The sequence below is a fragment of the Homarus americanus genome, unplaced genomic scaffold, assembly GCF_018991925.1.
Source record: "Homarus americanus isolate GMGI-L3 unplaced genomic scaffold, GMGI_Hamer_2.0 scaffold11794, whole genome shotgun sequence".
NCBI lineage: Eukaryota > Metazoa > Arthropoda > Malacostraca > Decapoda > Nephropidae > Homarus > Homarus americanus.
Window position 1 is genome coordinate 562962 of NW_024739301.1, and position 21040 is coordinate 584001.

The 21040-nt window shown below is 39.0% G+C and overlaps 1 protein-coding gene across 1 annotated transcript; it reads right to left on the minus strand.

The window, feature by feature from the left end:
• Positions 1-535: 535 nt before the first annotated feature.
• On the minus strand, positions 536-20792 carry LOC121874476 (small glutamine-rich tetratricopeptide repeat-containing protein alpha-like). Its single transcript, XM_042378613.1, has 8 exons — positions 20715-20792; positions 18503-18719; positions 17766-17926; positions 12503-12652; positions 11665-11831; positions 11105-11249; positions 9837-9971; positions 536-4321 (listed from the first exon to the last, which is right to left on the minus strand). Exons 1-8 carry the CDS (start codon positions 20720-20722, stop codon positions 4177-4179), a joined length of 1128 nt encoding a protein of 375 aa, XP_042234547.1. The 5' UTR covers positions 20723-20792; the 3' UTR covers positions 536-4176.
• Between the last annotated feature and the right edge of the window lie 248 nt (positions 20793-21040).

Consider the following 21040-nt stretch of genomic DNA (forward strand, 5'->3'; position numbering starts at 1 on the left):
TAGGGGTAACATGCATTGCTCTTATTAAGTGGTCACCTGGTATTACAGAGACATAGCAAGCACAAGCACGCACGCACACACACACACATATATATATATATATATATATATATATATATATATATATATATATATATATATATATATATATATCGGTTTGCAAACAATAACTCATACCAAACTACTGTAATTTACTCCCAAAGTATAGTAGGATAATTGCCAAACTAAATAAATATAGCACTTTACAGTTGGTACATTACCTTATGGGCGGGTTGATTTCAATTTTCGATCAGACATCTTTCAGATAAGCAAATGATGGCTCTCAGATAATTGAAGAGGTGTAAGAACACTGTATAATTTTTGGATAGCAAGGGATAACTGTATATAAAAACTTCACCGAGTCTCAGGTATTGTAAATTCTTCAGTATGATACTTCATATTCATTTTAAATATTGTCTTAATACTGTATTCCCTGTAATTAACAACTTTATTTACTGTTTAAAAGTCTTGTGTTTACCATTCAGTAAAGAAGAAATTAAATAGTTATTTATTTAAAGAAAATCACTACAGTTTATAACATTGATGAATGAGTCACTTGTGAAGAACTAATGTAAGCATTTCAAGAAAATATCTCACTAAGGTGCTGACTATCCTTAGGCATCACTATTTACAAATACATCACTCTTTCATCTACCTGAATATTGCAACTTCAACATACCTTCCACCTTTATGACAAAAGAAACAAAGATAATCTATATAAACTCCTGTGGATTCAATAGACTACTATTTTTAGAAAAGGTGGAAATTGCCTACTCGGCAATCTTTAATTATTTCTACAATAATAATTATTCAACACATTTATTGAAAAACTTATCCCTGCTAGAGAGAGTTGGTTTGCTTTTTTTTTTACTTTAATGTTATTCCAGTATATCATACACCTCAGTCCTGTACAACAGATGCCTCAGTGTGTTAACAGTGTATTCTCTACATTTCTATTCACTCACTTGCATCAGATATTTGCACTATTACATGTGGTCATTAACTAAGTCTTCTATTAGGTCCTTCCTGAATATATGAGCACAAATATTAGCAAACATATTTTAATTTAACAAGTAACACAAACTGATAAAAACTGGAGGCTCGCTCACCTTGCCTAATTCCTGCATGTAAACATCACAGTTCCAACAACAAATCTTTCACCATAGAAACAACATGGACTGGGGACTCACATTCACGACACACTCACTGAACAAGCTTCATTATCACCTGCAATATTGTTTTTCTCTCCATTGTTTATGTATACAGTGTGGTGCAGAAAGAGGATATTATCTGAGTGCACATAGGTAGTACAGTACTGCATACAGTAATACCCCAGTTAGTGCTGTTTTATTACAGCACTCTTGCTTGCATCTTGGAGCTCTAGGGGGAAAACAGAGTACTTACAGTAAGTCCTCGATATATGCGAGGGATGCGGTCCTGAAAACCCTTGCATAAATCGAAATCGAATTTCTCGAATGATTAGTTAAAAGGGGAAAAAATAGGATGCGTTCCATCACCCAAAATGAAAATGTTCCAGACCTATTTTCAAGACAAATAAACCATAAAACAAATCAATACAATCTTATATTCGAAATAATAGATAAAGCAAGTGTACAGTACAGTGTACGTAACAATAAAAGCAGATACATCAACTTGGGTAGATGAGATGATGGAGGTGGTTTACATAGTGAGTGATGGTGTTGGAGTGACATCTGCAGAGTCATCAGGGTTGGAATCCATATCAAGGAGTGTGACATCCCGCAAAAGGCTGAATTTTGCTCGCATTAATTGAATTCCTGGTAGGAATACGGTCTTCACATTTAAGTGAATTCACATATATCGTGGACTTACTGTAGTCAAACGTCACAACTCCAAACACTCACAAAATACAAAGAGCATCTTTCTTTGTTTTTATGCAAATCGGCCAAACAGCGCCAAGCACTCTGTTTACAGTCTACAGTACAAATTTGCTTAAACTGTGGACACATTCTTGTTGCCTCACTGATTTTTTTTATATTATTGACTATTTTTTACTCATCATGTCTGGCAAAACGGCCTGCAAGTTTTAATGCTGCTAGTGCATCTAAAGTGCCACGGAAAAGTATTTCCTTGGAATTAAAATTACAACTGTTGAGGCGATTAGAAGCTGGTAAGCATCAGACGGATGTTGGTGCTGCTTTCAACTTGACAACATCGACTGTTAGAACCATTATTTAAGAATGCAAACAAGATAAAAGCTTCAGCCATGACAACCACGACGTCATTATATTAAGTGTAGGTCTTAGTGTCTGACAAAAATGTGCGTGGTTAACTGAAGCACAATGTGTGTGGTGGAGGGATGGAGATCAGCCACTGAGGAGCACTTGCCAACACCCTGTGCATGTTACCACTCCACCTCCCTATCACTCCCCTTTTCTGCTTTCTCACCCCATATTTTAAAATGCTATGTAACGTAATGTTAAAGGGATACAAAGTTGCCCATTTATACTTATACACAATTTTGTAGACAGATATCAGCTGTTCAATAGCATCTGGCAATGCTGCAAATAAAGTGTTACTGAAGAAACTGACAGACGCATCACTTCCTCACCACTTACCAGTCTCTCTCATCGCCACCTGAATCATAATTTCCGGATGCAGAGATGAATTAGCATCAACCATAACAGAACCGTACGATATCCACCTCCATCCGCCTGCATCCCTCCCTCCCACCTACACACTGCGCCTCACGCTCATTCATCAAATGACTGTCATTCATGATACAATATTGTTTAGGGTATATGTTATTCAATAATTAGTAAAGACAGATATAAGCTGATAACTGACATATATAAGGACTGGAAAAAGTTGTTGGTTAATGAATCAACGATTATCGAAGCAATTAATTTCATAATATTATGAAAAATTTAGGGGTTTAAATAAACAGCCACCCTCCAAAAACTCCCATCTACCCTCGATATATCTTGTTGTGCACACTGACAAGTAAGAAGATAAAGCAAGCATACTAAGCCTTAAATAAGCAATGTAAAGCATAAATTGAGACTGTTATTTACCTGTGTTGAGGATGGTAGAAATGGTCTAAGTGGCAAGTTCAAGTCTCTACCAATCTTTGCTGGTCCAAGACCACTCTTATTACAGTACACTTTATCACATCACATCAAGCAGCCCCAAAGAGGGGCACAGCACCACAAGAGGAACTATCACTGGGGCGTTTAGGAATGATTGCATAACACAAGAAGTCGGAAATAACGGAAAACGACAAAATTCAGCTCTGCTGCTCCTCTCCTGATCGTCAGACCTCTGGGGGTACCGGGTATCAACGAAAGTTTTAGGCTTTCCCCCTATATATAGTTGGCAGTTATTGGGTCTTTGGTTTTGCATATACAATACCTGTATATGTTACTGTAATAATCTGTGTTTATTAATACCTGTACCCTTAAAATACAATACTGTATCTATCTCATGGGTAAAAAATAACGTCATCAGGGACACATTTTCACATATACAATGGTATAATGACCGCCTTAGAATGCTGTTTTGGATAGCTCTCCTTTATCCAGGCATGTATACTGAGCGCTAAACGGGGTATTACTGTACTTTTATTTATTTCATCCCTTAATATATGTATACTGTACTGTATCTTCTAAGTAGGCATTCAGATTGTGACAGGTGTCAATATATATGCAGGAATATCTGACAATGAGAGATAAGATATTTTTTTACAATTTATTAAGAATTTAAGATATGATATTCATGTAAATTTAATGAAACCTTGAAAAAGAATTACAAAACACTAAAGTCTTATTTTAATGAATTATCTTCTATGAAAATTTTTTATTTCCAACACAAAATATCTTAAACCTCTTGCTAGAAATGCGGCCATCACTATAATTTAGGATAAGACAAATATGCCAAAGTCTACACAATTATTATACTGTTAAACTTGCATAACCTCTTAAAAGCATCAAAACAAAACTCCTTTAACTATCTCTTCAAGGGAAATGCAATACTGTACTGTATTTCAAAAGAAAATAATAAAAATTCTTCAACATACACATCTTCACTTGATGGGCTGCAATTTTCCCCTAAAAACAAATAGATAAGAGATCCTATATATCCTTGAGTTATATAGCACAGTTAACTCTGTGGTGGCGGCGGGTCTTGGTTACTACTGCCCTGAGAGTCTCCTGAACTGCCGCTTGGTCCACGATTCATTTGCTGGCGGATTTGTTCAACCAATTCTGGGTGCTGGGTCTGCATCTGCTCTGCTAGTTGTCGCCCACTAATTGTTGAAAGAAAAACATGCACAAAATGAAGTTATAAGCAAACAGGTATGTGCTTATACCATAACAGTATGATAGAAAATTGTTTTGGCTACAGTAATATTTCCATTAGCTGGAACTATCCAATACCCAGAATGGACGAGTTGTCGGTTCTGGGTCAACACAAAAAATACTCTGCCACGTTCGTAGAGTGATACGGTATATATAATTTGTAATAAAAGTTTAAAGTCCTGCTATAATAGTCGAGATAAGTTTATTTCTCTAGAAACAGGGCCGCCATTTTCAATGACGTCATCACCTTCCCTGCAGACGACGCAGGGATGGAGATACGAGTCAATTTAGAAGTACGTACAGGTAATAACATTGTCTGGACTTTGTTTTGAGAATACCCGATGCTCGGTAAACATGACAACATAGTGCTGTTATTGTTTTGATGATTCACTAATGAACCACTGGCATGTATTCTCATTTATATTAATTAATGGGTAAAATTTGACTTTAACTGCCGTAGTATTTGGATCCTTAGATTCGAGATAGGCCATATTGAGTAAATTTTAAGTTTTAGTCATCCCTGTATTTAGACATGCAGACGATGTTGTTTTTTTCTGATGGCTTGCGATGTGTTATAAAGTGATTTAGACCTTCATTTCTATCGGAAATCACTAGTTTAGTTACTCCCCCCCCCCACTTATAATTTCCTTAGGTGATTAAAAAAATTTTGCAACAGAAGTCCTGTAGAGATAATGTGTCTTATTGTTTAAAGTACTTAATCCCATAGTTAGGATATTAAGGTTCCCCAGATGACCCAAACCAAAATAATACCAATATTGTTTGGAATGTTTATACAGGTGTACTATGAAAATTTGGAGTAGGGGCAACTGTTATCCATTGAATTAGTTAATGTGCTTAGTAATATTTATATATTCAAAATAGTATTACTGTGTTGCATAGTAAAGCACAATTTATTATCTAATATTTATTCACAGAAACAGTCAGCAGAGAAGGTTGGACAACTACATCCAGGGTTCATCAAGGCAGATGAAAGAAATTTACCAAAAGTAGATGTCTTTATGATAGAGTATTATCAAGAACTCCTCCATCCAGCTATGAAGCACATTAAATTCCATCTGTCATCTGATCATCTCAAACCCATCCCCTGACCATGGTCATCCCTAGTCCTTCCACAACATTAAATATAGACATCAGTGATGAAAACTTACATTTTCCAGACATGAAATAGAGAACAGTGATGAAAACTTCCATGTTGGAGTTATATGTCTTTTTGCATCATTTTGGCACCCAGCAAGTAAATACACACGAAGATACTCGAGCAGTAATTTATTTTAACTTAAAAATAAGGTATGCCTATATAGATCAACATTGTATATGGCCTCAAGGCTCCCTCTCAGCGGTTCGAGCTAGTATGTGACGTGACAACCAATCACAGAGCTTTTCGCAGTTACGTGACTTTTTAGCAACTTTAACCCTTATTTTTTATTTTTTGGCCCAATTTATTTAAAAATATCATTACCATAGTGAATTTAAGCGTTTTCTTTACTCATTGATCTGCCATCTTACGAAAAAAATTCCGACCGACAACTCGTCCATTGAAAGTGGCTCGAAATTGTTTCCGGAAAATTTCTCTGTGAAAGAGTTTCCGAGGTTGAAAATTAGGTGCATTTTCTGAGAAAATAATGGAAATTATCCCCCCTCCCCTAATTCTTGGGGCAAATTCCAGGGATCAAATAATGTGTAATTCTGGAAAATTCCAGAAACTCTCCATTTTTTTCCAGGTCTGGGAGCAAAAGCTGAGGATAAAATAATGTGTAATTAAGGGAAAAATTCGAGAAACTTTTCCAATGTGGGATTTTTCCGGGTTTGATAGGGTTGTCTCATTACCCAGATGAGCTCAACGCCAATTATTCCGACTAAAGGGGACATCACTGTACAGTACTGTACTTACATATTACACATACTATAGCTGGTTAACTCAAACTTCACAACTGAAGCCTACAGTCAGTTTGTATTGTAACAAGGCTACTGACTGGCTAGCGAACGGACTCACAAAGAGTTAATACAGTTCTTTAGTACAGGTAGTGATATCTCTGTTAACTGGAACAATTGGTGTAGAGCACTTCTGGAATGAGAGATTTCCAGGTAATGAGACGACTCTCTCACAGCCGGGAAAAAATCCCTCATCCCCGGAATTTTCCGGGTAACGGAAAAATATTCTCGGAAGTTCCAGGAATTGCACATTACATCATCCATGGAACCCGGAAAAATACCCCCCCCATCCCCAGAATTTTCTGGGTACCAGAAAATTTTTCTTGTAATTTCCAAAAAATATGCCTGATTTTCATCTCTCAAACCCGGAAAAATCTCACCCATCCCCGGAATTTTCTGGATACAGGTAGTTCTGCTATAACGCGATAATTGTGTTCTTGTAAAATATCGTGTTATGGAAAATCGCGTAATAGAAATAACAGGGCTTATGGAGAAAATAGCGTTAGGTGCAGATTACTCGAAATCGAAAAAATTTAGTAGTTAGCCTAACACAAAGGATAGCACAGTCTAAATAAATGTTACATTCATATCTAATAATGAAATCATACAGTAAATGTAACACTTTACTTGATGGGGGAGAAGGGTGATTTTGAGGTTGATAAAATCGAGCTTCTCTTCTAGTGTTATATCCTTTCTTTTACGATCATCACCGGGAATTCTATCACCAGAACGCTTCTTGTTGATATTCTTCTTTACTATATTCACAAAATTGGAGAAATAGTAAGCAAAAATCGCGTTATAGCAAACAAGCGTTCGCGTTATACAAATATCGTTCCTAATTCATAAATCGCGTTAGAGCAAATTCGCGTTATCAAAACATGCGTTATAGCAGAACTCACTGTACTGGGAAAATTTTCCAGAAATGTGCCCCTCGGAAAATCGATCCCAAAGCCGGAATTTTCCAGAAAATTTTGGCTTTAGGAATGAATTTCAGAGAAAATTTCAATTACAGCTATCGGAAATTTCCTAGTTTGGAGGATTCCAGCTAATGGATATATTACTGCACAGTGGTTCCTCGGTTAACGAACACAATTCGTTCCACAGAGTCGTTCGTTAACCGAATCTATTATTTCAATGGGATTGGTTCCAACTCAGAGAAAAAGTACATACAAAGTACTGTATACCAGTAACAGAATTAACAAAACATTAAATATAAACTAAATACTGTACAGTACTGTACAATAATAAATAAAAAACAATAGAATACTGTATTTTAACTTGCTTTGAGGTGTGTATGTCGTATTACCGGCAGCTTTATTTACATATCAAACAGCCGATTGTAGAGGCAGTCGATGATGACATGCCATATTCTTTAGAGTGCATTGGTTCTAATGCCTTCTTCATGTTTCATAATAATTTCTGCACTGTATATTATCAATAAGTTAACTAAATTCAGAATGACCAATAATTTTAATGTAAAAATGTAAAAATATTCAAGAAACCAACAAAATTGTTGTTCACTCCACTGTAAACAAAGTTAAACTGAGAAGCGTTGTTGGGTGATTCAATCAGATGATGGGCGCACAAAAACTGTTCCCTGTACTGTCTATATTATCAATATGTTAACTAAATTTCAGAATGACCAATAATTTTAATATAAAAAATGCAGAAATATTCAAGAGACCAACTTTCTTGATAATTACTTCACTGGAAACGAATGTAAACATAGAACCATTACTGTATTGGCGGACTAGCCGATCAGCTGATGCACACAACAAAACGTGTTTGTCGTAAGGATTTGTTAATCGAAGTTTTGTTCTAATTGAACTAAGAATCCTTATGGGAGCTAATTGGTTAACCAAAATTTCGTTAATTGAACCGTTCGTTAACCGAGGTACCGCTGTATTTATGCTGATATTTTAAGTGATTAATTTTTCTGTGTTGATCTATGATAACTTAAGCACTTATAGAAGTAAAATTAGCATGTGAAATGCTCTGATAACATAAATACTGTATCATAAAATATGGGCTAACTTATTTATTAAGGTCTCCAGATTAACCACTGTATTGTTAATTCTGAAAGTTAATTGACCCAACCCTGGTCCAAACAGACTCGCTGTATTTGCACTATTTTAAGCCACACATTTTCTTCACCCCAAAAAATGGCAAAAGGTGGTGGTGGGGCTTAGAGTAGGATACCATCAATCAACCCTACAGTGTACCAAACCCTTAGTGGCACAATAAAACTTTGAATCATTTACTAGTATTAACTTCACCTTAGTGACCATTCTTATGTTTGTAATAAGAAAGTTTTATTAGTATGTTAGATTTATGAGGGTAAGTGTACAAATCTTGGCACACTATGACGGACATGTTACCATGCTGAGGCCATGGAAGCAAACAGTTATAGGCTGTTGCCTATGGAGGCATAAAGATGGCTTGTTGATCCTTCAGATACTTTAAAATTTTGTTATTAAGCCACTTTAAAAGCAGTTGAAATTCTGATACATGAAAAAACTTCTCTTGCTGTGTTGGTGTGGCAACAATGGCATGCCTTCTGTTCCCAATAATACCACCAAAGTTTTCGTTTTACGATAACTTAATGATATTTGACTATCCAAGTGAGTTATGAGTTATATACTAGAGCAGTGGTTCCCAACCTTTCTGTACTCGCAACCCCTTTCTCAAAACCCTGAAACACACGCGACCCCCCTGCCATCAGCCATTTCAGTTTTACAAATTTTTCTGAAAAAGGAAAGGGGAAGAAAGAGAAAACAATCACTAATCCACAGGCACAACATTATGTTGTGTGTTCTAAGTTACTGGTGTATCAGCAAAATGAAAGTTTTGGTAATGTTCCTGCCGATGTACCAAGTTCTTCTCCTAAAGCTACCAAGTTCTCCCAAGGCTTCTCGACCCCCCAGCCAACCCTCCGGGGGTCGAGACCCACAGGTTGGGAACCCCTGTACTAGAGTCAATGTACAGTTGTGGACAAAATTAGCTGAATGCTTGGCATTACCTGGCATCTACTTGCAGGTCACATATATGATTGGTTTATATATCATAACACTGCTTTTCATCACAACCTGTACAGTACTGTACTATGTCGGAACCACTGGGAAATATTTTTTTTTAGAAAATACACTAAAATTCCAATCACATCATGTAATGATTCTCAAGTACAGTACTTACATGCCAGATACTGAGCTAAAGGTAAGTAACTTTATGTAGTGACCTGAGAAAAGGAAGGAAAATTTTTAAGCAAGTCAGACTACTGTACAGTACAGATATTGTGCAAAAATAAGTAAGAGAGTGACCTGAGAAAAGGAAGGAAAATTTTTAAGCAAGTCAGACTACTGTACAGTACAGATATTGTGCAAAAATAAGTAAGAGAGTGTTTTTGAGATATAAGCTACACTAAATTAAATTCCAGAACTACCATTAAAAACTAAGCAATAGTTTCAGAGATAAGAGTAAATAAATTATCATAAAAGCATCAATGTAACTTACGCAGTCAAGAGAGCCTCCATGCCAGTGCCTGTACCTGCAGGGGCTGTTGGGGGAGGTGGAGGAGGTACTACAGCTGGGGGAGGATTAACACCACCTGCACCCATACCTCCAACATTCCCCATGAAGCTGCTCATCCTGCAATGACAATTTAGTGTAAAAAATATCAAGCAGAATATTGGATAGCCAAGAAATTTTAAGAGTCCAAGATGCCTGTGTCAAAATTTCTAGAAATTCCACAGAATTCTCTAGTTTAAATTAAAAAAGCCAAGATCGCTTATGTTTTACTAATAAATTTGGATTCACAAAAAACCACATGATCACTTCGTTAAATTTGAATTTTCACGGACTATTTATTCTGAGGATCACAATCCACAAAAAAATAGTGCCCAGCTCCTTTACTTTAGCTATAAAACTACTCACCCACTACTTTCCCAAACAATACAAGAAATATCTCTTTAAATTGAGAACATTGTTCATGCTAGAGACTAGACTCACTCCTCACACTCCACTGGAGACCAAGCTATTGGAACTCCTAAATAACAACAAAATGAGACTACTGTACATCCTATTCACTAAAAAACTGCCTTAGCCAGAGTTTGAAGAACAAATCTTATGTCTTCTCTATCAGTTATAACAGATGACATGACAGTAATCCTGTCAGCCAGATAAATCAAACAGAAGACACCTGAGTAAGCCATCTCAGTATCAACAGTGTAACCTTAAAAAAGAATCTCAGCAATTTTCATCTAAAAAAGAAGTGTGCTATTTATTTGACTGAATACTCGTATATTATTTTCATGAGCTAACACATCACTAATGTCTATTGGTGTAAAAAAATATTACACCAAGTGAGGTGGTGTGAGAGGTTGATGGCCCAATGGTGACTAAGAATCAACTGATGAAATGTGTGGATGGCTACATGTACTTGTCAGACCCAACTAACTCTTATAGATGATGTGCCACTTGGCAGGACACTTACACAATAGCAAGAAAAATTAATGTGTCTATTGAAGTGCAGCGCAGTCGTTTGAGATCATACCTATTGACATGCACTGCAGTATAAAAAGTAATTTCACCCCCTGCTCATCATATTTGCCAAGGAACAATAACAAACAAACAAATGACCAACCTGGCCTACAGAAGTTTGCACACAGTTTAATTTTTTAAGAAGCATACTTTTGTTATTCACTTAAATCACGAAAATGTGACTATATAGTCTTGTTCTTTCATATGAAAGCTACTTACCAGTGTTATAGTCATGTACTCACATATTTTGCATATTGGGGTCTGACATAAGTTGTGTGGCCATGTTCATAAGGGCGGGATTATTCAGCATGCTGGTGAGGTCAGGGCCACCAGGACCACCCAATCCTGCAAGGTTACCCAAGCCAAATGGTAGACCTCCTGCAGTACCTGTTTAAACACATTTCAGAAGCAATGATGATAAAACTAACATTTAACTTTATGTATGAGTTGTCGACCTGTCTCTGAAATACTATTTATACAACAAAGAGCAATACAGTATAATAGATGTCACTCCTATTCAGTACAGTAATCCCTCACCAACTTCAGGGGAAATGTTCTATAATTCTGTTGTGGTTGGCAAGGTCTGGGTCTATTGTGAAACAAAGGGTTGGGGAACTGACTTATATGAGTGATAGGGTTTATAACATACGAATACATTATAAGCAGAGTTTCATGTAACTCATTGAAAATATCAAATTAATGTGTAACAAATACTGTATACCTCTCTTACCACACAGCTATAACCATCAAAACCTCTTCCAAATTAAGTCACCATCAAATTATTAAATAAAAGTGATCTTACCAAATCCTCCTATCGAGTTGGGTCGTGACTGCTGAGGATCTGACTGTATTTTCTCTTCAGCAATAGCCAGGTTCCCTCTGTAGCTCTCATTGTCTGGTTCCAGCTCCAATGCCTTCTTGTAACAGTCCTTTGCTTGGTATTGATCATTTAGACTTGAATATGCCAATCTATTGAGAGTTAAATACCATAACATTGAATAGTACAGTACAGTTGTTTTTTTCATCTGAATAAACATTTAGTCACTTTTTGATAAGTGCCTTAAGCAATGAATGAGATATGAGGAAGGAGAGTTAAAAAAAGAAAAAGGAGGTAAATGACAAATTTTATAGATCTACGGAAAATATGTTCCGTCTTCCGTTGGAGGCGAGGAAAAACAGTTAAACAGATGTCATGGTCAAGTTTCAAAGTTTGTTCACTTTTACATAGATTAAGAGAGGCATGGATTTACATATATTAAATGGGAGACATGTACATATCTCTATAAATTAATCGTATTTTGTACCAAAATTTAACAGATAATGCATAGGCACACTGTGAACTGAACATCTACAAGTTGAGTTGGAATTATAATGTAGTCGAGACCACTAAGTCTGAGGTCAAGTCGAGATTGAGACCATTAACTATTTTAGCATTAATGAATTACCCCGCGTTGAATACTGTTGGTAACATGATAAATGAAGCCAAGTAGTGACTACTGTATATACTGTGTCAGTCAGTAACTGAAGCTCTAGTGCTGATTCCTTTTAGGTACTACACGTACTTATCTACATTACAGTCCCAGAGAAAACACAAGAAAATGTATATCAAACACCTGGCTTTACATAAACAAGTCTCTTACCCCATTCTTCCATAAGCTTTACTGTACTGTGGTTCAATCTCTAATGCTCGTCTGCAGTCCTCAATGGCTTCTCGGTGGTTGTTCAATTTACTGTGCGCAGCTGCTCTATTGCAGTAGTAGACAGCATTCAAACAGTCCTTACTAATAGCTCTGAAAAATGAAGTAGTGAACATTATGTGAGACTGTGATCAAAATATAATTGATACAGTAAATATATAAAAAATATTAACGATTTATGTCATCCTTTGCATCTAGTGTCGAGGCACAGGCACTGATGAAGGAGGTGTGTTGAGAGTTGTTAAGGAGAAAATGGGGCATTATGAGGGGTATATTTATCCCAAACAGGCAGGCATTAAGGTTAGTCCCTACAAGAAGGTATGGTAAATGGCAAAGGTGACTCCATTTATGTGATTGCCCTCTGTAATAGAAAATGGTGCAGTATAGCCAGCCCCCTATTGTATGTGAGTTGATCCTTGTCTGGCAGCCGAGATTGACCTATGGCTGTAATATGTACAGTAAAGTAATGCCAAAACAAGTACCTAGTGAAGCAAGTATTCTTTAAGTTTTCTGGATCAAGAGCCCAAGTGCACAACATACCATGACCTGGACACAAAATAAGAATGTCTTTAATATGTAACAAAATAACAAAATACACTATTGAATTAAACCTGGACACCTTAAGGACTTGAGGGCACCATCGGCATACACGTAATATCAATACAAAGACTCTCCCGTTTCATTCAAGCATTAACATATAATGAGGGAGCAAGAGAATACAGTAATTATTGTATGTATAATGTGTATGTTGTATGTATATCATGTATGTTGTATGTATATTATGTATGTATTCCATTTATATATCCTACTCACTGCGCCATGTACATGTTCTGGGTACTCAGTTCTAACTACAGGAGCGAACACAAACACCTGTAGAGTTTTTTGACGAGCTGGACTCCATGGTCGCCCAAGAAATCATTGCACCAGCCGGTGATGACCCGTCTCCATGGTGTCACCCAATGGTAGTCGTCGCAAAAACCCAAAGGTGGTGTTCGGATCACCACTGACCTCTCCAAGCTCAACAGCCAGGTGTCTCGTCCTGCGCACCCTTCTCCCACGCCCTTTGCAGCCATATGCAGTGTGGACCCGAAGGCGCGCTTCTTCACGACGATGGACGCCCTGTGTGGATACTGGCAGATAGAGCTTGCCGAAGAAGACCGACCACTTACAACTTTCATGACCCCGCATGGACGTTACAGTTATTGCTGTGGCCCCATGGGATTCGCTGCTACAGGAGATGCCTTTTGCCTTCGAGGCGATATGGCTCTACAAGGTCGGGCAAACTCCGTGAAAGTGGTCGACGACATACTCGTGTACAATGAGGACTACATTGATCACCTCTGCCGTATCTATGAGGTACTCAACAGGTGCCGGAAGCACGGCATCACCCTAAATGCCGACAAGTTTGTTCTTGCCAGCTCTTCAATGGACTTTTGTGGGTACACACCTCTCAGGGAATGGTATTGCAGCTGACCCGGAGAAGGTCCGAGCCATCACGGATTTTCCCACCCCTGCCGACCTCACCGACTTGAGGTCCTTCATCAGTCTCGTCGACCAGTTAGCAGAGTTTTCGCCGGACATCTCCGCAGCCGCCCAACCACTTCACCCCCTGATGAGCCCCAAGAGGACATTCCTGTGGACTCCCGACCACGACAAGGCCTTCAGCAAGTGAAACAGGCCCTGTCTAGTCCACCTGTCCTCGCCATGTTTGACCCAGCCTTGCCGACGGTTCTGCAGACAGATGCCTCACGCTTGTACGGGGTGGGATATGCCCTATTGCAGGATCATGGTGGAGGGCAGTTCCGGCTCGTCCAGTGTGGCTCGCGTTTCCTCTCTGACACCGAGACGCGCTATGCTACTATTGAGTTGGAGCTGTTGGCTGTGGTTTGGGCGATGTCCAAGTGCAGGTTTTACCTCATAGGCCTGCAACACTTTCACCTAGTGACCGACCATCGCCCGCTTGTCCCGATCCTCAACCACTACACGCTGGACACCGTTGAGAACCCTCGCCTCCAGCGTCTGAAGGAGAAGCTCTCGGAGTACATCTTCACAGCAGTGTGGCGTGCTGGTAAGGAGCTCTGCATCCCTGATGCCTTATCCCGCTCTCCTGTCAGCCGCCCTACTCCAGAAGACCATGTGCTCAACGCCGACCTCGCTCTTTCCGTCAGGACTGTGGTCACCCTACACGCCATCCAATCCCTTCGTTTGGACCTGTCACCAGATGACGACAAGGCAATGGAGGACCTTCGAACAGCAGCCCGAGATGACCCTTCCTACGTGCGACTAGTCGAGTGTGTGAGGAATGGATTCCCTAGTAACCGCTACGACCTTCACAACACCCTGCTCCCGTATAGGAAACACCGCAATAAACTCTACTGCGACAACGACCTTGTTCTGTATGGAGCACGTGTAGTTGTCCCTGCTGCCTCACATCCCCATGTCTTGGCTCGCCTTCACGACAGTCACCGTGGAGCTGAGGCCACCAAACGGCGTATAAGACAGACTGTATTCTGGCCCGGCATCGACTCCGACATCTCCAATGCTGTCCATGCATGTGAGCCCTGCCAAGTACTACAACCCAGCCAGCAGCAGGAACCCTTCATGAGTGACGACAACCCCACCCGCCCCTTTGAGTCTGTGTCAGCCGACTTTTTCTGTGTGTCAGGAAAGTCCTTCCTTGTTATCGTCGACCATCTCTCTGGTTGGCCGGTTTTCATCAAGTGAGGTAATGATACGACGTCTGCCGCCACCACCATCAAGTTCCGCCACTACTTCCGTGACGTGGGCGTTCCTGTGCGCCTGCGAACCGACGTAGGACCCCAGTTCACAAGCCGGGACTTTGCTGTGTTCCTTGACCGATGGGGAGTCCGGCATGTGTTGTCATCGCCCCATTACCCGCAGTCCAACGGCCACGCTGAGGCTGCTGTCAGATCCCTGAACCACCACATCCTCAAAGTGGCCCCTTCTGGGAATATTGACTACGAGGCCTTCGACCGGGGTCTCCTTGAACTCCGCAACACACCCAATTACACCGGACGCTCCCCTGCCCAGGTCTTGTATGGATGCCCCCTTCGTTCTTGTGTCCCTGCTCACCCTCAGTCCTTCTCCAACGAGTGGCAGGCCAAGACAGAGGACTGTGATCGCCGAGCTGCCGAACGTGTTCATGATGTCGTCGCCCGCTACAACGACCATGCCCGTTCTCTCCCCAAGTTGAGTGTCGGCACCCAAGTCCGTGTTCAGGACCCGACCTCCCTACGTTGGGACAAAGTGGGCGTAGTCATGGGTCTCGGTAGGTCACGGGACTACCAGGTGCGGTTACTCAGTGGTTGCGTGTGGTGGAGGAACCGCCGTTTTCTCCGCCCTGTAACAATGCCTTCTGCTGACCCCGTCACCAGTGTTGAGTCCCATATCCTCCCCAGTGATCAAGTCCCTCGACACTCAGATCGGATACAAAAGTAAAGGTCCGCTCAAGACTTTGCTATGAGCGTATGGGGGGATGTATGTATATTGTGTATGTTATATGTATATTATGTATGTTGTATGTATATTATGTATGTATTCCATTTATACATACTACTTATTGAGCCTAGCCAGTAGCATGTGGCAATGCCTGTACCAGGTACCACACGCTTAGATAATTATAATTATCTAATGTGCCTGGCGACATCTGGAAGCTGCTAATGTATCACTTGCCACATGTCACCTGAGAGGTCAGTTGATCCATAGAGAGTGTAAGGGATGTATAGGCTCTTGTGTACCTCTGCAGATCCAGCAAATAGAACCTACAAAAAACTCTACAGGTGTTTGTGTTCGCTTCTGTAGTTAGAACTGAGTACCCAGAACATGTACAGTTATGAAAATCAAGATATTAAAGTAATGAGGATACATCAGATACAGAGTAAAGTACATAGTTAAGTTCCACATCAAAATATAAACACCCTGTACTGTACCCTCATGATGCACGCATAGTAAAGTGGGAGACTGAAAAGTAATAAAACAGATAGAGAAGTCCATGGATATACTTCTGGTAAGTCATTAAAGAAAATGAGATGTATATACCATTTTTCCCACTGACTCCCATTATATAATTGAGATGCATTCTCAAGGAAATTTTTTTGGGCCAAAAAACATAATAATTTGTACAAGTATGAATGAAAATAAACAGTTTTAAACACACACAATGATTCATTCATGATGTAACACGACAATAAAGGCACACTACACTTGAGTTTAACTCACCAGAATCGCTGTTGAGTGCTGCATGAGGTGGTGCAATCAGAGTTACTGGGATTTACCCCCTTAACACATCAAGTTTAATGTCCAACTTAATTCCTTTATGGAATCTTTTAGTACCACTGCTTTCACTTGAACTTGATGGCATTTTCCACTCATCTTGAATAAGGGTACACCGTAACACAGATGCAAAACTGATTACAAGCTGGAGAACGAATTCTAACGAGCAGCGTCATTGTTGTTGTGCTGGGTAGCAACCACCAAGAATCCACACGAAATAAATTTCAGTGAATTTCTTTGTTACACACCACGTCTTTTTAATTGACCCAAATTACGTACGAGCGAATTTTTTGACTGTACAGTACCTCCCAATTTTTTTTTCATAATTTCAAAATTCCATAAGGGTGAATTTCCATAACCCGAGTTACCATAATGCGGGGATGCCTGTACAGGAAAGGGAGAATGTGGAAATGGCGAGATAAAACAGATATGAGGCACTGTATACACACATAACTGTACTCTCATATTAGTTTGTCATTTTTATTACTGCTATCTTTATCATGAGACTTACTGTACTGCACCTGTTTCGTTCCTTGTATACTGTATTGACAGACAAACTAAGATAAAGGAGATTCCATATTTAATATAGAGTCTTTTAAAAATAAATAGAGGCATCACTGAAATGGCATACTGCCCTCAACAGACAGACGGATATCAGCTTCTAGCAATAGACTCATCAATACTACCCAATCATGCTATCAAATTCTTGCAAAAGTTGGAGAACATTGATATTTATGTTCAACTTCAAGATATTAGTTTTTAATATATATAAAAAACAAAATACACTTAAAAAATCACAAATCTACAAACCACCTTCAGTATCTTAGTTCACAGACTTTCATCACCTTAATTCAGGCTGTGGTTAGTTAAAGAGCCATACATAAAGTATTCAAAGAGGATGCTAAAAACTCACTTGGTATAACAATCTAATGCTTCAGTGAACTTGTCATCCCTCATGAGTTGGTTGCCTTCATTTTTTAGTTGTTCTGCCTCGGCTTTCTCCTCTGGGGTGGCTTCCTTTGGTGTCGTTTCCATTTTTTGTGCGGCTGAGCGTGTGACACTCTCAGGGATGGGCTGCAATGTTATACAATAGTTACCCATTTTATGGAAGCACAACTGCAAACACTTTCCTGAATATTCTTTTGAGAATCAAGCAAATGTTGGTGACAGTGATATAAAAGTAAACAAATGCAAGACTAATCCTGCAATCCCTTTGTATAACCAAGCATGGGATGAAAGTCTCATGCACTCCTCTAACAAGTCTATGGGTTGACACCTCAGGTTCCCTATTCGCTGGTTGTGGGGGTAACTGAACAGCTGTGAAGTTTCATAGGATGTTTGAAACAGGGCAGCTTCATCAAGATACAGTATAGTATACTGTATCTCATATGTCCAGAGAACTCTGGTTCCAAGTGTACAAGGTATGCTGATAGGACTGAAAACTTTAGGAAAGGAATGAACTACTGTATTACACTGTCATGAGAAACTGCCTAAATGACCTAAAAAGACAAGGATAAAGTCACCAAAGTTTACTCCAGACTTCTTGGGAAGGAAGCTCTGTATCTGGGTATTTAAAAAATCTAATTCAACACTCAACAAAAAGAGTATTATAGGCATCTAATTCAAACACCAGGTAGACGCTGTACTTACCTCTCCTATGGTGGCATCTGAAAATATCTGATAAAGGCTCTTGGACACTGCTAGGTCGCTCTGTGATAGTGACACACCATAGGCAGTTTCAAGGCACTGTACAGCAACCTCAACACTCTCAACACCCTCTTCTGTAAGGCCGCCTCCTCCTGCACCTCTTTCAAGCTGTGACTGCAGGAACTGTATCATCGAGTAAACGAGGCGGTTTACAACTTCCCTGGAAAAAAAACAAAAAAAAAAACGATTTAGACAAATAAAAGCAGTGGATATAAGAAACACTGAATGGGGGAATGATTCTGAGATATCTCTTATTTTTTAAGGTGGTATCTCCATTAATCAGAACAATGGGTGAAAAGCACTTCCGGGTAACGAGATGACTCTCTCAAAGCCGGGAAAAACTACCCCATCCCCGGAATTTTCCGAGTTTTCCGGTAAATGTGCCCCTCGGAAAATCGTTCCCAAAGTTGGAATTTTCCAGATTTGGGAATGATTTTCCAAGAAAATTTCAATTCCGGCTATTGGAAAGTTCCGGGTTTGAGGGATTCCAGCTAACGAAGATAATACTGACCAAGTCACAAAAATCACAAAATAGTACAGAGGTAATGGAATACAAGTCACAATTTTGGCTGGATAAACAAACAAACTTTCTTTAAATACCATTAAGAAGTAAAATGATAAAACCAAATGCACTTCATGGCCGTTGTTAATTGACAATATTGTACTGTACAAGACTTCCACAGAAACACAACAAAATATACTGTACAGTATCATGGCATTATAGGGACAGCCCCCACAGTAACCACTGGATCTTTTCTCACACTTCCAGCACAACTTGGTTTTGTGAGTGGCATGCTTGGTATTAGTATACATGAACTCACTGTACAATTTTTTTTAACTACAGTACGTTTATTACTGTCAATAAACTCCATGTCAGTACCCGGTAGGAGCAAATAATATTTATGGTTAAAATCTCATAATGCCCTAACACTAGGTACCATATACTTTGCTGGTTTACGCTATGTGTCACTGACCTTGTGATTTTTTGTTATTTCTGAATTAAGTGGGGTTTTTTTTTTGCTGACTCGATCAATTTTCACCGTAAAATACACGGTTTCACGCCCCCAACACCCCAAGAATCCCCTTTCCCACGAGTCTTCTTATTCAACCATCGTTCATTTGCCATGAATGGCTAAGTTCCTACTAATGCTATTTTACCATGAATGCGCTCTGATTGGCTAATTGTCCATTACTGGCAAACAAAACGGCAAAATATCCACTGCGTGAATTTTTTCTAGAGATGTTGTTTGGGCATGAAAATAGAAACAACAAACACTGTACAGATTAGGAAATTAGGTGTGGTTAGGTTCGGTTCTGTGCATTGCCATTTTGATTTGATTAGCCAATCAGAGTGCACTCATGGTAAAATAGGGGGTAAAATAGCAGATTACAGCAACCTAACCTAACTTCTTTGGTTGTTGTTTACTGCAATATTATCAAATAGTGTTAGCAGGAACTTTGTCAGTCACGGCAAAATATCAACTGCCTATAAAAAAAAAGTTGTTCAGAATTTCAAGAGCTCTCGAATGCTGTATTTTCATCAAAAAATGCTGTAGTTTGTCGAAACTACAAATTGACCTGTTCTCATTTTGAAGTTGTGTGTTGGTCCTAACATGAATCTCGACCTAGCAGTACCTTACCACCTTCACTGGTGAAATGCAGTTATAACATTATACAACAACAACCAACAACTGTTTGCATTTCATTTTGATTTTTTTTTCTTATACCGTTGCAGCTTTATCCCGACATCACTAGGTTTGAATGACTGGCTATATTTATTGGGGGTAACCACTAACAACTACCACCTAAGAACTTATAATTTTAATGGACTTTTCTGTTGTCATTAGAAACATACAATTTTCGTTTTAATGCAGCTAGCAATATTTCAGGACATATATCACATACTTTTATAAAATATATGAGCTTCTCTTGAACTATTAACAGTCTACAATTAACTAAGTGCAAGAGAACTGACTTAACCTGACCGCTACTAGAGGCACAAGTCAGACCAGTGACAGATCAAGTGTTCCACGTGTTACACTGTGACCAGCGGCCCAAACACCACAACACTACTGTTCTGACACTACATCTGTGAAACAAGTTAAAGGAGAGGCGGAGGTTAAGGTAGAAAGAGAAGACAGTAAAGGCGGCATACTTCTCCATGATGGTGTGTTATTGATGGTCACAGGTCGCCCTCACTGCCTCTACCAACACAAGTTCCAATAATGTTTTTGTTTCTCTCCACCAGCAAACATCTCAATAAATATAACAAATATTGACAAATAAGTGTGATTTATTTAAGAAAACATTTATAAACCTACAAAATGTAAAAAAATATAAGTAAATATTATTAAATTTACACTACAACTATTTTTACAAGTTCTATGATTGTTATTGAAATCCTATATATAAAATATAATCACAACTTTCACAAAGTCTTAGTAAAATATACTGCCACATCTTATCTTAATAAATAAGAAA